We start from the raw sequence: 24,302 nt of genomic DNA on the forward strand, positions 1-24,302 counted from the left end.
ATGAAAATGAACAATTTTTAACAAGATGGTCATGTGATAGAGTCCTCCACTCTTCAACATGATTGACCGGCGTCGATAAAACATCAGAATCAGTCGGAAATACTTCCATGTCAGCAAAGCACTGGTTACAAGAGATCATCATTCCCTCATCTCCAGAATGTACATCTTGAGATAGTGGACTATCCACTGAAAGGTCATCATCAAAAACATTCCTTAACTCTTCAGAAATACAGTCAATGGATGGAATTACACCATTGGTATTACATGCTCGCTCATCTTTTGCGACTTTTATTGCCCAATTCAAATGAAGATCAATATTTTCGTTCAACTAAAGTGAAGTGATGGCTCCAGTTTTAACATTGTTCAAATCTGTAGCAATAGGGAAACTGCTGTCCATTTGTGAAACCTTTGTTATGGGAAAGTTGGCATTTTGATGATCTGTTGAAAAATTGTCTTGGTTTATATTCTGCAAACTATTTTTGGAATCAGGTGACAAATGTCTTGGTTTTATTTGACCATAATCAATATTATTTTGAGAATACATTCCTGCAGCTGTTCCTGATGAACAGTGGACTACAAACTCTTCTTCTACACTCCACTCTGAACTACATACACTGGTATCTTCTATCCTTGGGTAACAACTTTGATCTTGAAAACAAGGTAAAACTAGTATTTTGTACCTTCCACTCTCTGCTTTCTCTCTTTCTTTTTCATAGACGGAATCACGATTATTCATGTTTTGGCAGTCAGAATGTGAATCACAACCAAGACTGCATTCAGTTTGAACATCTGACCTTTGGATTGTCGATACATTTTCCTCATTGTTCACTTCAATTTTAGGTTGATAAAATTGGCCGAGAAGTTCCTTCAGAGGATGATAGCTGAGTTTCTTTTGCAGTAATGGGGCTGTTGAAGTTGTTGGAGCCTGCTGATTATAAAGGTGCAAGTGGTTTTCCTGTTCCTTTTGCAGAAATAATTTGTTCTCTGGTGACTTCTGATATTCACTTTCAAAATGTTTAGCATTATTTTCTTTATTGGGGGAGTGATTTTTTTATCTGGCCAGTGAAGTAGAGCTCGTTTCTTGGAATCACCTCTTTTTGAATGGGTTGAACTGCTTGAACTTTCACATTTCTAGTTATGCAAAGATCATTCCTTTGTTCACATTGCATTTTTCTGAAAGTTTTAGATTTGGGGTTATTGGGGAAAGCCTCCTTTCTAACAATGGCCTCATCTGGTCCTTTATTCTTTGTGTTCTTGCTGACATCTGAGGAATTTTTCTTTAAAATCCCTTTAAGGGGAGTAGAATGATTTTGCCACTTGATTTTTGAGGTAGCTGGAGAAAGGACATTTGTACCTGCTATTTTTGGTGTGGAACAGAGAAGAACGTGAGGTGGATGCAAAGTTGCAGATAATAATTTAAGATGTGTTGTATTTTTATCTGAATATTGGGATTGTTCAATTCTTGACTTCACATTTCTTGGTATAGATTTGTTCCTCCTTGTTGTGATTTGTTTTGGAGAAGGACTTCTACCTCCTTGACATCTGGAAAAGACAATGCTCGATGCTTTGACTCCTCTCTTTATTTCTTTTACCCTGAAGATAAGTAACAGTCAGAGTAGCTGGAAGGATAGGATCCAAATTTTTTTTACAAATAATTAAATTCAGTATATTTATCCAATTTTAAAGCCATCACAGAGGGGAAAATCCCCTTTATTATTACATTTATTTATTAATGAGATGGATTTCTCTGGCAAGGCCAGCTTTTATTCTCAAACCCTGTTCAGCCTCAAGAAAATGATGCAGTGCTGTCTTCTTAACTACTGCAATGTTATAGTGCTTACAGAAAGGAATTCACAATATTGACTTAAGAATGAAAATGTATTTCTAAAGCCGCTTTCAGGTGGCCAGAATACCCAACTGTAAAGCTGCCTACTCTACCCCAATGCAGCTGTCGGGTGGCCACCTGACAGTGGAGAACCCAGCTAGGAGGAACACTTACCTAACCCTCCTCCTGTAGGTATATTCTCTGGCGCAGAGAATCCCCCATTGCACCTGAAAGCAGCAGTGGGACTATGGCCACAGTCCACAGGAGCCGGTGTTTGCTCGGATGCGGCTCTCCTTCAGCTGGCACATTCAGGTGACAGAAAGGTGTCTTCTCCGTGGCCACCTGAACGTCCCAGCTACACTCCCCCAGCTGCGTCTGCCGGCGCATTATCTGCGTCCAAGCACCTGAAAATGGCTTAAGTCTCAATGGTGTGTAAACTGTAGAATAGGTTTAAAAACACAGAAGGTATCACTTGACTCTTAAAATCTGCAACATTTCTTTATAGGAGGAATGTGGTTTGTCTCACTATGACTTAGAAACTTGCAAGTAGTGCAGATTTAGTTTATGGGTCTTAGAATATTTCTTTTCTTTAATGAACTTAACTAATTTCCACATCCTAACCCAAGCTCGGATCAATTGGCATGACTGTCACTGCTAAGAGAATAGTTATCAAAATCATGATCTATTTCAGAGATCTGCACCAAAAAAAATCTTAGGCCTACCCTTTAGGGAAGGCTGAACTCTTAGAGCTGCCACTCCATCGAGTTCAACCCAATCAGTCATCCCCTGTAAAATTTTAAACACTTTTTGTTGTAATATTTAACTGCAATTCCAGACATCCAAGGCTACAAATTTCCACATAATCTTGGGGTGATATTTACAGTTTAAAAAAAAGCAATTTGTTTGCTCACCGGTCAGCATAGCGCAAGGTGTTCAGTGTGTGTTCTGTGGCCATGTGGCTTGGTGAAATGTTAGCAATCATACAAGTCTTTGAATTCCCAATAAAGGAATCTTTCAATACCTTAAAAAAGACACAAATAAATCTTACAAATGTACACATCATAAATGCATATTTTATACTTGCAATTAGAAAATAGACCAAAGCACAATTTGTAATTCAAAATAATTCAATAAACTGATATTTTCAAGATGATTCAAGATTAGCAGCTGTTAAGATCATGTTTGTAAGGTTGTTCATCACATACATGTTTTCGGATAGATTTGAATTGCTGTTGGGTTTGGTGGTGTTGAACAGGAGGGAAGTATCATTTTGTACTCCAGTCATTACAATGAATGGCACTGTCATATACTCAAGGTGTCTATTCATCTCTCCAAGCCTCAGACCATCCTCATATCTTTCTTTCTATCATTTTTATTTCTTTTCCAATTTCCCAGTTCATTCTCTAATTCCCATTCTTGAGCTCTTTAAGATATGATGTTAACCCAATATAGTTTTCCAGTCCTTAAAAAGCCATGGCGCATTAAATGCAGGGCAATAAGTTTTTTTTTAATTATGTATTTGAAAAAGAAGTAAAATTCGACAGCAGAACATTCTGCCACTATCAATGAAGAGGACAAAGTGCACAAGAGTCCAGAATCAGACAATTAAAGGTGGTGGTAGTCCATAGAAATAGGATTAATCAATGTTTTGGAGGTTTTTAAAGCTTTAAGGTTTAGGAAACCAGTGAATGCCAATCAAGATGGGGCAATACGTAACAATACAGTGTTTCCAATTTTGTGAAAGATTGTTATCATAAAACCTGTAAGGCAAACATGCTGAATTTTCCAAAGTACATAATAAAAGATTTTGGTGAGATAGAAGGCAATGTTGAAAAGGGAGAAATCCCAGTGAGACATTACAGAGAAGTTTGCAACAGATGTTGAAATATGGCATGGAGTTAAAAGAAGACATTTTCTACAGCAAACACATGGAGATTTTGCCAGTGGCTGAACACTCTGGCTCAGTTTTTCAGAACATTTAAATCAGAGGAAATTTGGCATCATTTTATGTCAAACACAACAGCAAAATGTCAGGGATGATTTTGAAATGACGGGCAAAGGAAGTTGCATGTATGATCTTGTGCATACAGTCTGCATTTCTCACTGTTATGGTAACAAAGCATCGTTCTTTACATCCAACAAAGACAAGATATTTGTATACTGTACTTTGTTGCCATTACAGTGGTTTTAGCCTAGCAAAACTAGCATCATAACATTCAGACAAGAAAAAGTAAATGAAATAAAGGGAAATAAAAATCAGAAGGGATTAAATACTTCCTTGCTCAAGCATGTTATTATATCGGGTGGCAAGGTTGTGGTAGCTTTCAGTGCAATGTCTTTACAGCGCCAGTGATCAAGATTGGGGTTCGAATCCCATACTGTCCAAAAGGAGTTTTTAATTCTCCCTGTGTTTTCCCTGGGGGCTCCAGTTTCCTTCCACCTTTCAAAAAAAATCCACAGGTGTAGATTAATTGAGTATAAATTAGGCAGCATGGACTTGTGGTCCGAAATGGCCTGTTACTGTGCTCTTATGTCCAAATTTATATTTTAAAATTGTATAGATAATAAACAATGCAAGAAATGAATTGTTCTTTTTCAATATTTTATTTAAAATTTTCATCCATGTAATTATATATTATACAAAATCATTACTTAATTAGATTTTAAAATTACAATGATTACATGGTATTAACCCCTCCACCTTACCCCCCACTATAAAAATAATGATAAAGAAATATTTATAGAATCAAATTATAAAGAAAAAGGAGAAATATAGAGAAAGAAAATGTAGCATGCGCGCTATGTGAAGTATGGAGTAAGAACAACACACACACACACACATAGTCGAGTCAAGGTCCAAAGCTGATTTATTGCTCTGTCAGCTCTGTAAATATTCACTCCCTGCCTCGGACGACAGGAACGACGTCATCACAGTACCAGCCTCTGACTGGCCAATGTTCCCATCGTTGCCCGCTGTTTCCCACCGTGTCGGAGGTCATGCAGGACAACAGCCCCCTGTGGGGGCCTCACAATCGCCACTTTCACCGGCCATTTTGTGAGCTGGGTCACAACTCAGTTCACGGGGCACAACATGACCCCCCCTCCCCAAGAACTGGGGATCTGAGTGTCCATTGCCACTTTGGGCAGCCTACCTCTGCATCGACTGGCTGGCTAATGTCTACATGGGCCAGTTTCAAGAGATCAAGGGTGAATGTTTCCTATGGGTTGTGAAGGAGGGTTTCAAAGCTTGCAAAACGATTTAGAGCAGTTAGAAGAGTGGACTGAAAGATGGCAGATGGAATTTAATGCAGATAAGCGTAGGCGTTATATTTTGGTAGGGTTAATCAAAATAGGGCATACATGGTGAATGGTAGGGCATTGAAGAGTGCAGTAGAACAGGGGGATCTAGGAATAATGATACATAGTTCCCTGAAGGATAGGGTGGTGAAGAAAGCTTATGGTTCGTGTTGTTGGTCTTCTTCTCTGCTAGTTATCTGTTGGGCTTCCTGTTACTGATTTTCTTATCACTCCCTTTCCCGTTGCTTTCCTCTTCTTCCAGCTGAGAGCCCTGCTGTCGAGCACCTCTAAGTTGTTTGTGTTGTGCAAGTTCACTCCACTGCTGGGCCCCCCTCATTGGTGTTTTCCTTTTCCTTGCTGTGCACATTGTGCACTTCTGTTTGGCTCAGTGAGCCATTTTTGCAGTCCCGCAGTCGGGAGGTTGCATCCCTGCGGGGTCTCTACTAATTTCAGGGAGCAGGCTCCTCTGTCCACTGAGTATATGAGCTGGTATGTGACGTTAAAATTGTACAAGGCATTGGTGAGGTCTAACCTGGAGAATTGTGCAGTTTTAGTCATCTAAGTATAGGAAAGATATCAACAAATTAGAGAGAGTGCAGAGAAGATTTACTAGAATGTTGCCAGGGTTACAGGGTCTACATTTATGGAAAGGTTAAGTAAGTTAGGACTTTATTCTCTGGAGTGTAGAAAGTTGAGAGGGGATTTGATGAGGTATGGCCACGTGGAGATGCTTTTTCCTTTTAAAAAAAGGGGGAGATACAAATGAGAGGATACGAGTTGAGGGTTAAGGAGCAAAAGTTTAGAAAGAGTCACGTGCTGGAGTAGTGGCCAGTAGGAGAATACCAGCGCTCTCCAGAAAAGAAGAAATAAAGTGAAGAAATCGCAAAGCTCAAGAAACACAAAACACAACAAATAAAAGATAAAGGTGTGGAGAAAAGAAAGAAAATGGCACCCAAGAAGGAAAGAGCCTGGAAGAGAAAGGAGAAGGCTTTACCTGCATGAAGAGGCAGGGACCCGTTGCGGACAGAGGAGCCTGCTCCCCGAGGTTAGTGGAGACCCCACAGGGTCGCAACCTCCCGACTGCGGGTCTGCAAAAATGGCTCAATGAGCCAAACAGAAGTGCACAGTGTGCACACCAAGGAAAAGGAAAACAACGATGGGAGGGGGGCCCAGCAGTGGAGTGAACTTGCACAACACAAACAGATGAGAGATGCCCGACAGCAGGGCTCTCAGCTGGAAGAAGAGGAAAGCAACGGGAAAGGGAGTGATAAGAAAAACAGTAACAGGAAGCCCAACAGATAACTAGCAGAGAAGAGGACCAACAACAAGAAGCTATGCAAAAAAACACTCAACAAACTGAGGCAAGCAGCTCAACAAGAAAGTCAGAAGAGATACAGATACAACAAAGAGAATTAGAAGACACAATCCCAAGAGCAGACACAGAAGAAGAAGGCCAAGCTCTGCACAGAGGAATAGAAGGTAAAATAGATGGACAGTATATAGATTTTAAAAATTTCAAGAACAATTGAAAGCATTAAAAGAATGGTTGACATTAGAATTTAGTGAAATAAAAAGAAAAATGAAAAGTACAGAAGAAAAAGTGAGTAGAACAGAGCTGATCATGACAGAAATAGGGAAAAGATTAGAAAATGTGGGAGAACGAGAAATGGCTGGAGAAATGGAAGTGAATGACCCAAGAAGAAAATTGGAAGAAAGTGACAAAAAAGTTAAAGTGTCACAAGAGTTGTTCGCTCAGAAGACGGATACAATGGAAAACTATAGTAGGCGAAACAATATAAAGATAATGGGCCTAAAGGAAGATGAAGAAGGCACAGATATGAAAGAATTTATAAAAGAATGGATCCCAAAGGTCCTGGGAATGCCAGAAATACAGGAAGGAATGGAAATAGAAAGGGCACACAGAACACTAGCCCTGAAACCACAGACACCACAAAAACCAAGATCCGTTTTAGTAGAATTTTGCAGATATATGACAAGAGAAAATATATTGGAGAGGGCAAGGAATAAAATTAGAGAAGACAAAAAAACGATTGGAATACAAGGATCAAAAAATATTTTTTCACTCAGACATAAGTTTTGAACTCCTAAAGAAGAGGAAGGAGTTTAATACAGCAAAATCGATCCTATGGAAAAAAGGCTATAAATTTATGTTAAGATATCCAGCTGTGCTTAAAATAGTTGTCCCGGGGGAGCAAAACAGACTGTTCTCGGATCCGGAAAAAGCACGAGAATTTGCAGAATGCCTGCAGAACAGAAAGAGAAATGAAGAGATGTAACAAGAATGAAGAATGACGACAAACTACATATAAAGATGTAAAAATAATGTATAAGTAAGAACTAAAGAAGGGAAAGAAAAGGGAAGTAAGGGAGAGGGGGAAAAAAGAGGGGAAAAAGAGAAGAATAGAGGGTGAGCTTTGTTTAACTGTGAAGATAAAAGTCTTTTCTGGAGGGTGTTGGGGGGCGAGAGAGAATAACAGTCACTGCGAAATCAGTTGACACTTGCGAGCAGGTTCGCAATCCAAATGGAGAGGGCAGTTGTAGTTGCCCGGCAAGGGACAAGGGGCAACTCAGAGTGGGGGGGGGGAAACACTTGGGGTTAAGGGAATTTTAGATGTGGGAGTTGTTGAAGTATTTTATGTTTTAGAAGTGTTGTCATACTGAGAGATGAAAATGGGGAAAAGGGGAAAGGTAGTGGTGAGGAAACGGAATTGAGGTGTAAACAGAGTATGAGATGGCCATGTTGAACTATATGACTATAAATATTAATAGAATACATAACCAAATCAAAAGGAAGAGGCTATTAAATTGACAGAAAAAAGAAAAAATAGATATAGCATTCATGCAGGAAATGCATCTAGCTAAAGTGGAACATAATAAATTAAGGAGAGACTGGGTAGGGCATGTAACAGCACCATCATATAATTCAAAAGCCAGCGGTGTAGCTATATTAATCAATAAAAATGTACCAATCAAAACAGAGGAGGAAATAATAGATCCAGCAGGGAGCTATGTAATGATAAAATGTCAGATATATTCAGAATTCTGGAATTTGGTCAATATATATGCACCTAATGAAGAGGGTCAAAGTTTATGCAAGATATATTTTTTTTAAGATTGTAGATACGCAGGGGAATATATTGATAGGAGGGGATTTTAACCTTAATTTGGACCCAAAGGTGGATAAAACTGGACAAAAGACTAGCAAAAAGAACAAAGTAGCCAAATTTATGGTTAAATCAATGCAGGAAATGCAACTTTTGGATATATGGAGGAGGCAACACCCAAAGGAAAAGGAACACTCATATTATTCGAGTAGATATAAAACATACTCAAGGATTGACCTGTTCCTGTTGTCAGCTCATATCCAAAGGAGAGTTAGGAAAACGGAATATAAAGCTAGATTGTTATCTGATCATTCACCCATAATTAGCAATAGAACTGGAGGACATCCCACCAAGAACATATACATAGAAATTAAACTCCATGCTACTTAAAAGACAGGAATTTGGAGAATTTATTGAACGCCAAATTAAAATGTACTTTGAAAAAAATACAGAATCAGTGAAAGACATATTTATATTATGGGATGCAATGAAAGCCTTCATTAGAGGGCAGATAATAAGTTATGTAACGAAGATGAAAAAGGACTACAATTGGGAAATAGAACAGTTGGAAAGGGAAACAGTAAGTACAGAAAAAGAATTAGCAACATGGGAAGATATAACAAAAAGAAGAGAATTGGTGGACAAAAAAATAAAATACGTAACATTACAAACGTATAAGGTGGAGAAGAACATAATGAAAATAAAGCAGAAGTATTACGAGCCAGGAGAAAAAAAAACGCACAAAATACTAGCCTGGCAACTTAAAACAGAACAAGCTAAAAGAACTGTATTGGCATCAAGGAAAAACAAATTACATATAACCCAACAGAGATCAATGAAAACTTTAAGGAACTCTATGAACAATTATACCAAACTGAGAACGAAGGGAAAGAAGACAAAATAGATGAGTTTTTAGCTAAAATTGAACTACTGAAATTGCAAGAAGAGGAGCAAAACAAGTTGATAAAACCATTTGAAATAGAGGAAATACAGGATATATTAAAAAAGCTACCAAACAATAAAATGCCTGGAGAGGATGGACTCCCAATAGAATTCTATAAAACATTTAAAGAGTTATTAATTCCTCCTCTCCTGGAAGTAATGAACCAGATAGAAGAAACACAAAACTTGCCAGATTCATGTAAAACAGCAATACCAAAGACGGGAAAGATCCACTAACACCAGCATCATATAGACCAATATTTCTACTTAATTCAGATAAGATAATAGCAAAACTATTAGCAAACAGATTGGCTGACTGTATACCAAAAATAGTAAAACAAGATCAAACTGGATTTATTAGGAAAAGACAAACAACGGACAATGTCTGTAAGTTCATTAACTTAATCCATGCATAACAAGGAAATAAGATACCAACAGTGGCTATTGCTTTAGATGCAGAAAAAGCCTTTGACAGGGTAGAATGAAATTATTTATTCGAAGTATTACAGAGGTTCAACCTACCAGAAAAATATATTAATTGGATTAAAGCATTATCCAAGGGACCATTGGTGAAGGTGACCAATTTAAATTAAGTAGGTCAACTAGGCAGGGATGTCCACTATCTCCCTCACTGTTCGCTTTAGCAATAGAACCATTGGCAGAACTGATAAGAACAGAAAATAAGGAATATGGAGAAATATTGGGGTACAAGATCAACGCAAATAAAAGTGAAGCGATGCCAATGAATAATGCAGATTACAGAGTTTAAAAAAGAATCACCATTTAAATGGCAAACACAAGCAATCTGATACCTAGGTATTAGATTAGATAATAATCTAGGCCACCTATACAAATTAAATTATCAGCCATTAATGAAGAAATTACAGGAAGACTTAGATCATTGGAAAGAATTGCCACTAACATTGATAGGGAGGGTAAATTGCATTAAAATGAATGTCTTCCCAAGGATACAATACCTATTTCAATCGTTACCATTTCCCTTAACAGAAAAATTCTTCTATGAAATAAAGAGAATAAGGAAATTCTTATGGAAAGGGGGGAAACTGAGGATAGCGCTAGATAAATTAACAAAATGGTACAAACAAGGTGGTTTGCAGTGACCAATCTTTAAAAATTATTATAGAGCAGCACAATTAAGGTATCTATCAGATTTTTTAATCAAACAAGGGAAAAACCAGATTGGACCAGGATAGAGCTAGATAAAATAAGGAAGGTACCAGAACATATACTTTATGAGTGGGATGAAAAACTGGTGCAATATAGAAGTTCACCAGTACTGCACCATTTACTCAACATTTGGAAGAAGATTCACGTAGAAAGGTAAAAAACAAATTACCAACTACCAAAAGTATAATTGACGCAAAAATCAACTAATCTCTTTCACAATAAATAATCTTTCCTTTAGAGAATGGGAGAGAAAAAGAATTAAAAGAATAGAAAATTGTTTTTTGGGAAATAATTTATTATCTTTTGAACAAATGAAGTACAAATATGGAATAACTCACGGTACAATGTTTGCATACCACCAACTGAAAACCTACTTAAAGGACAAATTGGGAAGCAGACTGAGATTACCAGATGGAAGCAGCTTTGAATATGTGATTACAGATACAATAATAATTAAAAGATTTATAACAAACATGCACATCAAGCTGCAAGAGAAGGAAAATGATGAAATAAGCTATAAACCCAAACAAAAGTGGGAAAAAGATTTAAACATAAAGATAAAAAAATGAAATATTGGAAAAGTTATGCTCTGGATCTATGAGAAATATAATAAACATGAGGTTATGCATGATACAATATAATTGGTTACACAGGCTATATATCATGCCCCAAAAGTTAAATAAATGGGATCCAACAGTATCAGATAGATGTTTTCACTGTAAGAAGGAAACGGGAACAACAGTACATGCAATTTGGGCATGTGAGAAAGTGAAAAAGTTTTGGGAAGATCTAAATCAGGTATTAAATAAAATCACAAAAAGCAACATACCAAAAAATCCAGAGATCTTTCTTCTAAGAAGTAAAGAATTAGGCCTCAAACTGGATGAAGCGCAAAAAAGATTAATTATGATAGCCTTAGCTGTATCAAAAAATGTATAATGTCAACTTGGAAATCAGAAGAGAGCCTGAGAGTACAGCAATGGTACATAGAAATGAATAAATGTATTCCATTGGAAAAAATAACATTATTTGAACAAATTTGGGAACTGTACATAGAACACAGCAGAGAGGGCTTACCGCGGACCTCCACCCCTTAAAATGAAAGAATGAGAAGACGACAAAATGACCTGATCCAGTGTATAAAAGTAGATGACACAATTTTCTTGTTTATTTTCATTGTGTGATGACATTGTTTAATGGTTTTATTGTATTGTATATGTTGAATGTTTAATGGGTTTGGAAGGGGGTGGGAAGGAGGGAGGGAAGGTCGGGGGGGGGGAAGGAGAGAAAATGCCACTGTGTATATTCAAGAGGGAAATGTTTGTGTGCATTTTGATTGATATGGTTCATAGTGTGAAAAATAATTTTTTTTAAAAAAGGAGCAAAAGTTTAGAGGAAACATGAGGGCGGTGAGTGGTCAGTGTGTGAAATGAGCTTCTGCACAACGTGGCAGAGGCAAGCTTGATATCACCATTTAAGGAGAAGTTGGATATGTATATGGACGGGAAAGTAATGGAGGATTACAGGTTGACTGTAGGTCAGTGGGGTTAGGTGGGAGAAAGTGTTCGGCATGTATTAGAAGGGCCAAATTGGCCTGTTTCTATGGTGTAATTGTTTTATGGTCATTGACAGAGTTCTGCCATCTTTTCTCATCAATTGTAATAATTAAATCAATCTCACATTTCTGTCCAGATTTATGTATTCTCTTTTTAAAAATTACCTGCTTGTATAAAAGATACATTGCTGAAGTAAATTTCTTAGTATAACCTTTCCAGATAGGAATCTCCAACTCACTACAAGCCAATAAATACATTAATTTTTTCCCACAAATATTCTCTCAATTGAAGATAGGAAAAAAGTTTATTCTGAGTAAATCCATATTTATTTATTAACTGTTGAAACTACATCAATTGATCTTGTTCATAACAATCTTCCACATTTTGAATACCTCTATGAAACCAGATATTTTGAAATGGGTTATCTTTAATGAAAAGGTATAAGATTATTTTGAATCAAAGGTGTTTTAGGTGATTTACTTTCTGTTGTTCCAATTACATTATTTATTTTGTTCAAAATAGTAATCAAATGTTTAAGTAATGTTGCCTCCTTCACACCAGTTATGAATTTTGAATCTCATTTGTAAATAAATTCCTCTGCTAATTTCTCTCCTATTTTAATCATCTCTAATTTGACACATGCTAGTTTTCCTGGACCCTCAAATAAAGAAGCAAGAAACATCAATTGAACTACTTGATTATAATTCCTAAAGTTAGGAAGCTGCAACCCTCCAAATTCATATTTCCATGTTAATCTTTCTATTAATACTGTCACTATACACATTCACAAAAGTTCCAGGCTCACTTCTCACTCCTCCAAGTTCACCGGTGTCAGGAAATTCTTGTACTGTGCACAGAATTCAACATTTATGAATTTTCACCAGGCTCTGGTGATTAAAAGTAAATGGTTACCACTCAGAAAGGTTCTTGTTGGTTTGAGAGAGGCTTGTTGGACACACACAGATTCCCTCCGATCAGTCACTTTAGTGTCTTGCTGAAGAAACTTGCCCCATCATGAATTTTCCAAATGATGACCTCTTCTTCCAGGTCACCACAGAGTTCCTCTTGTTTCCCTTATTTCAGGAGAAACACTCCAGCCAGCCATTTACTCTTGTAAGGACTACAAGAGTTTTTAATAGGCTGAACTCAGAACTCACAACCAGTCTTGGAAGAAACAATTCAAGAAAATCTTTACCAAAACTGTTTTTATAATTTAGAACAAGTCATAGTTAAGGAAAATAATAGAAACGTGTTTAACAAAAAACTAGATATAGGAGGAATTAAAAACAATAGGAAATTATGTTGATAAAAATGAAAGATGGAAAGAGGTACTGTAAAACCCCCAGTATCCAGAATGCAAACAACCAGCAAGAAAAGTAGAGGAAATAAACAAACAAATTTTAAATAAACAAAAATTTAAATAAAAATTTAAAATTGTAAATGTTCTCCAAAGCAACACACAACCCCTTGGTGAAGATGGGAGAAAACATTCAGCCAGCAGAGCAGCTATTTGAATAAAGTTTCAATAAAGTTGTGTTTGAATAAAATGGCAGTGCCCAGGATGAAGAGCTGGCCAATGCTGCTCACCACTGGGGTGACTCTCCCAAATTGTCTTCCTATACCTGCCTAGTCTTTATTGGTAATATTAGTAAGGCTTTATCTGTAAACTTGGGAGAGGAAGTGGGGGGAGGGGGGGGCAGGTTAATTCTGACAGCAGCATGGTTAGCATAGCAGTTAGCACAATGTTGTTACAGTGCCAGTGACTGGGATTTGAATTTAAATTGTAAGTTAGGGAATTACCTGATTAAAGTGAACAATTTTTAAACTTAATGCAACTGTATTGGTTGGGCATTATAAGTGTGTTTCAGGCAACCAGAAAATTTGCGTATCTGGCATCTGTAATCCCATAGGCGCCGGATTAGATGGATTTTTATTGTATTTTAAACATAAACACTGATGAAAGAACAAATAGATCAATTGGCAACAGTAAACAACGTGGTCATCACATTTCACTTCAGAGGGGAAAAAATATTTATTGTGTAGTCTGGTTAAAACCTTTTCAAGGTTTTGTAAGTGTTCACTGTCATGTGATGCTATCACTAATTGAGAGTCCATGTAGTAATTTGCTTGAAAAATAGCAGGTGCTGCTAAAATTCTGTAAGGCATGTGTGCCTAGGTGAATAGTCCCAGATGGGTATTGATGGTCACATATTCCCTTGATTTTTTTTTGTCAAATTCTATCTGTTGATATGCTTGTGACAAATCTAGTTTTGAGAATTTTTGCCCTCTGTTTCATGCTTGGAACAATTCTTCTGCTTTGGGCATTGGGTGTTGGATGTTGGGGTATTTTGAGTGATGAATTGATGGTGACATTGTAATTGCCACAAATGCGAATTTCACAGTTTGCTTTTCATACAGGTACGATGGACGCTGCCAAATCGCTGTATTTTGTTGGTTCTAATATGCCTTCATGTTTTAGTCTGTTTAATTCACCCTCAATTCTTCCTTTCATAGCAAATGGGACTATTCTGGTTTTGAAGAATTTTGGTTCTGCATTATCTTTTAATTGCAGTTTGGCTTGAACATCTTTTGATTTTCCCCAATTCTTGTTGGAAAACCACGGCGTGCTTGTTGAGGATTTGGTCAAGTTCTGGCTGGAAGGTGTCCGTGTGGTTTACGTTTAGTATTGAACTGATTTCCAGCCAGTCAAGGGGAATGTGTTGTAGCCAGTTTCTTCCGAAGAGTGCTGGTCCCTGGGTATCTATGATGTAGAGAGAGAATGTTTTTGGTTGCTGTTTGTATTGTACTTTTTCAAACACTTTGATTCTATTTCTTGTAACAGATCTTAGAATTATTTCAGTTGTTTTTACTGGGAGGCATGGTAGCAAGCATTCCTTTACATGTAACAGCATGAGGGGCACCTCTGGTCCATGTCTAACTCCATCTGTCCATTTATTTTTAGCTGTATAAAGATTGCAGTGTTTCCGCAGTTTATCCCTCGGATAGGTTATATCTAAGGAGCAGAAATTTCAGGAGCTTGAAGGTCATCCATTGGGCTGTTATCATCGTTGCTCGGTTGCCTCTCTCTCTCTGCAATTGTTTTGACTTTAGCTGCTTGTTTATTTGTAGGCCACATGTGCTTTAGAAGCGGACTTTTAGCTTTGATATGTCCTTCTCTTTTGCAATAGTTTCATTTAGAATTTGTTAAGAAACAGTTTTCTGGTTGGTGATTGTATTTCCCACAATGGAAGTATTGTTGGTGGGAAGACCTCCCAACCAGGAGATTTGGTTGACCCACATCCAAGTTTTTATCTGCCATTTCAGAGCTGCAGGCAGTTCTGTATGCAATCTGTAAGGTAATGTCTTGATCCATTCCTAATAATTTTTGCCTTGCTTGGTGATTTCCCAGCCCCATCACTAATCTGTCTCAGTGCTTGATTTAGAAACTGCTTGAAATCACAGTGCTCCACCCATTTGTGCAACAATGCCAGGTATTTACTTACTGTTTCTCCTGGTCCTTGTCTCCTTTCATAGAATTGTTGCCTTTCTGTCATAACTGGTGGTTTGGGGCTTAAATGGTTCCTTAGAGCTGTGCATAATACAGATCCTCCAGGGCCAGCAAGGTCTGAAGGAGGTCAAATGTTTTGCTGCCCATTATACTGAGTAAGAGGGCACGTTTGTGGTTTACTGATCCTTCCATAATATTGTGGGCTATGTAGTAGTAGTCATTAAACCATCCTACGTAGTTAGCTCAACTTTCTTCTACTTTGGTGAATTCCCTGAACATTCCCTCCGCCATCTTGACACACTTTCACCTTGAACTTTTGGTGGGAATTTGTTGGGATTATGAGGTAGTTGTTTTCTACCTTTCTTATGTTGTTTTCCTTCTCACAGTTGGTGCATGGAGTATGTGTTGGGTTCATTTCATTCCTCATCACCACTGTTGTGTATGCACTCACACAATTAAGACTCAGAGACATGATGCTTTCTCATCCTTTACTTCTATTAGACTAACATGGCTACTGACACACAGAGTTTTATATATATATATATATATATATGGAAGGGTGACATCATGACATGAGCATCATGATGTCCAGCAGAGGGCGGGTTTCACCTATGAATCTGTAGGGATCATATACTACATCCAGTTCTTCTGATGTGGCCTTCTCTACATCAGGGGACTGGATTCATATTGAGGGACTGCTTCATTAAGCATCTTTGCTTTGTCTACTGCAACAACAATGTCCTTCCAGAGGCTAATGTTACAGAGTTCTGTGTTGTGTATTGGCCTATGTGTTGTGTGGTTTTGTGTTGGAAAGTGACAGTTTGCCTTCAAGAGCCAAGGTGAAGGTAGACTGCTGAGCGAGTGGGAGACAGAGTGGGCATGTGCAGATGATGATCTAGAAATTTCTAGACTTGGAAGACAAACCACCACTGGGTGAGGCTGTAGAGTGGAAGGAGGCCCAAGCAGAGTCATTGTCTGGGAGGCAGTTTAGAATGTTGGGCATTTTTAAAAGGGAGAAACATTCCAAAGACAGACGGAAGGATCCAGACCAAGCCTTTGTTCCTCTCTCTGCATGCAACACAAGAAGACCACTTCGAATTTTGTGCGCTCTCTCTCTCTCAAAGATCTTTTGGCTTCAGTTTACCTAACAATTGAATTTTGTTTACAATCTTTACTTCGATTGAAGTCGAAGTTTTGTGAGTCTTATGTGTTCTGTGTCTATGTTTTTTTTTCTGTGGGCTGGTTGGAAATAAAACATAGACTTTGATTACATATGTTATATTTAGGCTGGGGAATTTATTAATTTTAAACTGTTATAGAAATTTGTATATCAACCAGTGGGCATTGTTATAAATGGGGAGGATTTTGAAGGTGAATTTTTGTTAATAAAGTAATTGTTCATCTTTACCCTATTGTGATATGCCTTCTTTGTGGTTGCTGGTTTGATCTTGTAAAACTAACCACTTCCAATTCCATTCCCAGACACTAATGTGTTCATGGCCTCATGTACTACCAGATTGAGGCAATTTGTAAATTGCAGGTGCAACACCTTGTATTCCATCTGAGCAGTCTCCAAGCAAAGAGCATCAATACTTCCTTTAACCCCCTCCTCCAGTATAGCACTTTCCTTCACCCTCCTACTCCCTTTCTCCAGCCTCTTCCTTTCCTTCTCCTACCGGAGAATATTTTTCTAAGCCCTCTGCCCCATTCCCTATCACTACTTAGGTCCTTACCCACCCTCCCCCCCTGTATTCACCTCTTACCAACCCCCCCCCCCGCCCCCTGTATTCACCTCTTACCCATTAGCCTGTGCTCCTCCCCCTTCCCCATCTTATTCAGGTAACTGCTTGATTTTTCAGCACACCTGAAAAAGGGCTCAGGTCCAAAATATCAACTGCCTTTTACTTTCCATATGTTGCTGCATGACCTGCTGAGTTGCTCCAACACTTGTGAACTGTAAGACACTGCATCCAATGTGAAAGACACCTGGCTACAGGTTCAAAAGGTTTAAAGTTGAGAAACATCATTGCAGTGAATTATACAAAGATTATATATATTTTTTTAATCAGTATATGCTTTCATGTTCATAGAGCCCTGTTTCTTTATGTAGATCAGGTGAATCATGTAGTTTAAAGAGGCAAGTTTTAGGTTCTTGTTGAAATTTTATTAAATAGGATCATCAAACAAGATTCCACCCCTAGATTTGTTTTTTTGCCTGCCACGATAGAATTTACCAATTCAAACTGGTTTTCAGGTGCTTTACTTTTACACATTAAGTTCTCAAATTCATAATAATCACTTGGGTTACTGTCACTACAATACTGCAGACATGAGCAAGTTGTGAATGTTTCAGATCTTTAAAAAAGTCTCATTGTGTCCTTGGCTAAGTTTTCCAAAGGAAAAAATCAGTGTAAAACCTTTTAGAAAAACAAAGAATTTACCAGGGTAAGCTTGCTTTGTCTGAAGGGTGTGTGAACATGATCCTGGTCCAAAGCACGAATGCATTCTTTCAGCTAAAACAAAGAAAAAAAACAATTTTATTGCTCTGTATCAAATATACATTTGATGTGAAATATGATGGTTATTGTAATGAAAAATCCACTTCTTCACAATTAATCATGCCAACTTAACAAATCTTCATTCAGAATCAGAATTTATTGTCATGAACAAGTCTTAAAATGTGGTGTTTTACCACAGCATCACAGTGCAAACATACAGATAAGCCACCCTTAATTTTTTTTTTAAATAATGCACAAAAAGAAAGGTAGTATCTTTAGTTCATTGATTATTCAGGAATCTGATAGCAGCGGGGAAGAAGCTGTCCTTGTGATGCAGGGTGCTCAAATTGAGGCTCCTGTACCTTTTTCCCCCCAATGGTAGCAGAGTGAAGAGGGCATGGCCTGAGTGATGGGGGTCTTTTGAGGATAGAGGCAGCTTTATTGAAGGCATCTACATGAGGCAGTGTCTTAATGGAGTGAAGGCTGGAGAGGAGTCACGTGATGGAGTAGTGGCCGGTAGGAGAATACCAGCCCTCTCCAGAAAAGAAGAAATAAAGTGAAGAAAATACAAAGTTCAAGAAACACAAAACATAACAAATAAAAGATAAAGTTGTAGAGAAAAGAAAGAAAATGGCACCCAAGAAGGAAAAAGTAAAAAATGGGAACTAAAGAAGAAAAGACGCCAGAAAAGAAAGAAGGCAGCCTTACCTGCATGAAGAAACAGGGAGCCGTCGTGAAGAGAGCCCATTCTCCAAGGTTGGTGACGACCCCGCAGTCGCAACCCCCCACCCCGACCACTGGACTGCAAAAATGGCTCTTTGAGCCAAACAAAAGTGTGCAGTGCGCTCACTAAGGAAAAAGAGAACACCCAGCTGAGGAGCAGGCGACCAGCTGAGGGATGCCCAACACCAGGGCTCTCAGCTGGAAGAGGAAAGCGGCAGGAAAGGGAGTAATAGGAAAGAGGAGCAGCAGCAGGAGGCCCAACAGATGAGTAGCCCAGAAGAAGAGGGCCAACAGAAAGAAGCCAAGCAATAAGAAGCCCAGTAAAGTGAGGCAAGTAACTCATCAGGAAAGTCAGAAGAGACACAGATACAAGGAAGAGAAGAAGAAGACACAAACACAGGTGCAGACACAGAAGAAGAGGAAGAAGAAGACCAAGATCTGCACAGAGAAATAGAAGGTAAAATAGATGGACAAAATATAGATTAAAAAAAATTCAAGAACAAATGAGAGCATTAATGGAGTGAAGGCTGGTACCTGCGATGTCACAGGCAGAGTTAACAACCCACTGGACTTTTTTCTTGTCCTGAGAGTTGGTACCTCCACACCAGACAGCATTGGAACCAGCCAGAATGCTCTCCATAGTACACCTGTTGAGGTTTTCGAGATTCCTCATTGATGTACTGAATCTCCTCAAGCACCTCACAAACTATAGCCTTCTTTGTGATTGCATCGACATGGAGGCTCCAGGACATATCCTCGGAGATGTTAACTGTAGTGAACTGGGATTCACTAGAAGCGTGCTGTACTGATGACTGGTCCTGCCTCCTCCCCCCCGGGACCCATATATAACCCTGGTTTCCCGCCTAAACCCAGAACCCCTCTGAAGCCTATTCGTGAACCCTACCTGTGTTGCAAGCTAATAAAAGCATTTGTTTTCCCTCCAGTTGAGGATGAGCTTTTATTTATGCCATATTAACACACAAGAAATTAAAGTTCTTGACCCTCTCCGCTACTGAACCCTTGCTGAGGACTGGTCGTGTTTCCCAACTTCCTCCTGAAGGCCACAATCATCTCTTTGGTTTTGCTAACGTTGAGCACAAGATTGTTGGCATGACACAACTCAAAGAGCTAAGCTATCTCCCTCCTGTCCACATCCTCATTGTTGTTTGCAATTCTGCTGACCACTGTGGTGACAATGGCAATTTTTTTAGATAACATTATGACTTTACAAATAGTGTTTTTGTGTTTGTTAATTTACTTAATATTTTTCTTGTGGTATTTGGGTATGAGAGGGAGGGGAGAGGGGCTGGGGATACAGAAAAAGACTGAATGTTATATACCATTGTTGAGAGAGATTGCATTGTTTGTTTGGATTTGTGTGAGTCTTTGAAAATCAAAAATAAAATGTTCAAAAAAATTGTCGATAGCATTGGAATTGTGCCTGGCCACACAGTCGTGGGTGCATAATGAGCAAAGCAGTGGGCTAAGCACGCATCCTTGAGGTGCGCCTGTGTTGATAATTAGTGAGTAGGAGACATTATTTCCAATTCGTACTGATTACGGTCTTCTGATGAGGAAGGCAATGATCCAGTGCAGAAGGGGGTTCAGAAGCCTAGAATTTGTAGCTTCTTGACGAGCACTGAGGGAATTATGGTGTTGAAGGCCGAGCTTCAACACAAATTCAATTTGTATATTAGCGACAGAACTTTTATTCTCATTTGCGAATTTTCTGTCTTTCTAACAGTAATTAACCCTACAGATAATTATTTCAAAAGGGGAAAATAAAATCACAATTTCCTTCATGAAAGAGCTGAATGTTGATCTTTGATAACCTTAATGGTAATAAATCTTTCAAGATCCACAAATGTAGCCTATTGTCCAGTTCATTTACCTTACTCACACTGTTTCTTTTACAAGTCACATTTTTGCACTTGGTTTTATTTTTACAAGTTCCTCTTGAACCACAGCAAGAAATAATTTTGATGCACATTATACAATATAAATGGTAAATTCATTCCACATCTGAATATCTTGAAGACGGACAGCCTCCAGGGTTTGAATTTTGACTATCCCCAGAAAAGAGGTGTCTGTGCAAATGAAGCCAATGGTTAAAATCAGCAGGGTTCCCAGTGACTTTTAGGAAGATGCCAGTCATAATTAGAAACATAAAAACATAGAAAAATAGGTGCAGGAGTCGGCCATTCAATATGATCATGGCTGATCAGTACCCGGTTCCTGCCTTGTCCCCATACCCCTTGATCCCCTTAGCCACAAGGACCAAATCTAACCTATTCTTAAATATTGGCAAGGAACCGGCCTCAACTACTTCTGTAGTAAAAAGAATTCCACAGATTCACCACCCTCAGAAGAAATTTTTCCTCATCTCAGTCCTAAAAAACTTCCCCCTTTAAACTGTGACCCCTAGTTCTGGTTTTTCTAGCATTGGAAACAACCTACCTGCATGTAGTCTGTCTAAACTCTTAAGAATTTTCTATGTTTCTAGAAGATCCCGCCTTAATCTTTTAAATTCCAGAGAATACAAGCCTAGTCTATCCAACCTTTCTTCATATGCAAGTCCTTTCATCCCTTTTGGGAATATTCTCCCCTTCATTACACTGTTCTGTCATGCATATCATTATGTGTGGTTTTGCTGCCCAAATGCACTACATCAATTTAAAACCAATAGTATTTTTGTATTCATTATAAAAGATTATCTGTTTAAAATAAAACTTACAGCCAATAGACTCTGATTTATTTCTGCTCCTTCTAATTTTGTTTGCTTGTCAGAATCTCTAGCATCAACAGCCCTCTCACTCCCAGCGAGATCAATGAAAGAAATCCTGGGCAGAGAATCAGCACAAGACACATTTTATTACAATTTTAATTTCTGATTTATATGGAATATCATGGTTTCCTGAGAACTTTTCATTTGTTCTCTGGAATATGGACACCAATTTTCTTTTCTACCCCTATCCACCCATGAGTTGCCTGACAATCTGGGGCTTACAAATCCATATCAGAGAATATAAATAAATGTTTGTATGTAACTGGAGCTGTAGTGTCAAAAGTCCATTTTTGTCAAGAACAGGTTTTCAAACAAATAAATTATAACTGTTTATATTTTGTTAAATTAAATGATATTGGATCATAAATTGCCAGAATTTGTTGGACTTAAATATACAACTCTAGGTACAGTCCAAGATAACAATATCTGAAGGTTTTATTATCGATTTGTTAATAACTCTAATTTTTCTGACACTCAATTCCAAACAACACTGCAATACCATTAATACTCAGATCAACAAAATTCAGATAATATTAAGTGAACAAATAGGTTTAAAATAAGAATTTTACTCATTTTCTTACAAATTTTATTGAGCTTTTGAAAAAATGAAAAATGCATTAAGAATCATTTTTACCTTCCTACAACTGCTTCATCTGAATCCTTAAGCTGGATTTGAATTATAGCATGTGAACGTGAGGAATCTGTATTTATCCCAGAAGCACCTGTACTTCTTGCTTTGCTGCCCCAAGAAATTACCTGAAAGGAAATTCAAAATATCAAGAAATTTTCTTTTTTCATTTTCAGACCAAAAAAAATGCAGATACAAGTACTTAATAAATACTTATTAGTTACTGCAGGTGTTAGCTTAGTGTATTTTGTGATTTTTAATGCTTTTTATATTTGTTAGTCTATTAGCAAAACAGTTTAATAGTAGTTTAGGTCAAAAGCTATTTTAAATAATTTTGGTGAGCAGACCCTACGTCGATTAATGACCTGGTTCAAGTTTATTTATCATCCGATTGTAATAGTACACCACGAAGACAAAGCATTCTCCTGAACACGGCACAAAAACAGTGCAAACAAACATAAACAAAGGATACATAACACACATATAAACAAACTAATATGTAAACATAGAACCTATACATAGTATAGGTCTGAGATACACATTAAAAATAAAAATTATTCATCAATAGTGGAGTCACAGGAGTTTCAAGTGTCATTCACTGCATAGGAGAAGAAGCTGTTCCTCAGCCTGGAGGTTCTGGCTCTAATACTTCTGTATCTCTTCCCAGTGGGAGTAGTTGGAAGATGCTGTGTGTGGGGCTGGTAGGGGTCCTAACAGATTTTGGGAGCCCTCTAAACATCAATCCTGGTAAATCACATTGATGTGGGGGGGTGGGAAAGGAAGACCTCAGTAATCCTCTCTGCTGCTTTTATGGTCCTGTGGATTGACCTCCAATCCAATGCTCTACAGCATCTGTACCAAACTGTAATGCAGCCAGTCAGGACACTCTTGATAGAGCTCCTGCAGAAAGTTGATGGAATGGTGGCCGGTAGCCTTGCCTGCCTTCTGCGGAAGTGCAGTCACTGTTGCGCCTTCCTGATAAGTGAGGAAATGTTTCCAGAATAGGTCACTTTTTACTAATGAAGGTACTTGGTGCTCTCCACTACCAAGTTATATAATGTAATGGAGGGTGGTTGTTCTGTTCCTCTTGAAGTCCATATTCATATCCTTGGTCTTGTCCACTGAGACTCAGGTTGTTATTCTCACACCATTATATGAGATTTTCCACCTTTTCTCAGGTGTGCGACTCATCGTTGTAGCTGAGGAGGGGCCAACTACTGTCGTGCCATGTCCAAAGTTGACTGTTGGAGCTAGATCGTAGTCATGGGTAAGTAACATGAGAGCTAAGCACACACCTGAGGTACAGCAGTGTTCAGTATGATGGTGCTCAACATTCTGCCACTAATCCGAACAGACTGGCCTTTCTGTTAGGAAGTTCAGAATCTAGTTAGAGAGAAAGGTGTGGAGTCCCAGTGAGGACAGCTTCTCCACCAGCCTTTGGGGTAGGATTGTATTCAACACCAAGCTAGTCAATGACCAGCAGCCTAATATACTCTAATTACATTAGGCCATGATAAAACCACATCCAAATAACTCTATATACTTTAGGGAGGATATATTTGCACGAGTGGGCATGAAGAGAAAATTCGACAGATTGGTGACTGGGATGGCAGGTTTGTCAGATGATAAGCCTTTAAGCTGAGTGGAGCAATGCTCTCATGTCTTTAGAAGAATGAGAGGCAATCTTACTGAATATACAAAAATATTGTGAGGTTTAACAGAGTAGATGTCAGGATGCTTGGTTTCTCAGATACTATCTGGACACATGAGGTAAAGAATCAAAATAAAGGTCATCATTCTGCACAAAGATAAGAAAGTCATCCTGAGGGCAGTGAACCTTTGAAATTTTCTGCCCAGTGGGAATGTTCTGAAAGGTTCCATGTGGGACACTGGTCCAAAGATGAGATTGCAAGGGATCCAAAGTTGACAAACTAAATTTAAAACTGTCTTGGAATAAGAGACAGGCAGTAATGGCAAACTGTTGTCTTTATTGATTGGAACCATGATCATGGATTGGTGTTGGAACTCTTGCTGTTTGTTGGATTGATATTTGTCCGAAGAATGATTAATAAGTTTGCAGGCAAGACGAAAATTGGTGCTGGATGATGTTAAACTCTCTCAATTTGTTGCAGCTCCATTCATCCAAGCAAGTGCATGGTATTCTATTGTGCTCCATCACCACTTGTATACTCCCTCCAAATATATCACTGTCCTTCACTGAAATTCC

The 24,302-nt window shown here is 38.3% G+C and overlaps 1 protein-coding gene across 1 annotated transcript in view; it reads right to left on the minus strand.

Moving 5' to 3' along the window:
• The window catches only part of LOC138757202 (kinesin-like protein KIF24), an 81,735-nt gene that overhangs the window by 19,181 nt on the left and 38,252 nt on the right, over positions 1-24,302 (minus strand). The window contains 6 exon segments of the mRNA XM_069924168.1: positions 59-1,051; positions 1,053-1,593; positions 2,737-2,846; positions 17,883-17,954; positions 21,397-21,502; positions 22,082-22,203. Coding sequence (XP_069780269.1) covers positions 59-1,051; positions 1,053-1,593; positions 2,737-2,846; positions 17,883-17,954; positions 21,397-21,502; positions 22,082-22,203 — 1,944 coding nt within the window.

The sequence above is a fragment of the Narcine bancroftii genome, chromosome 3 (assembly GCF_036971445.1).
Source record: "Narcine bancroftii isolate sNarBan1 chromosome 3, sNarBan1.hap1, whole genome shotgun sequence".
Classification (NCBI taxonomy): domain Eukaryota; kingdom Metazoa; phylum Chordata; class Chondrichthyes; order Torpediniformes; family Narcinidae; genus Narcine; species Narcine bancroftii.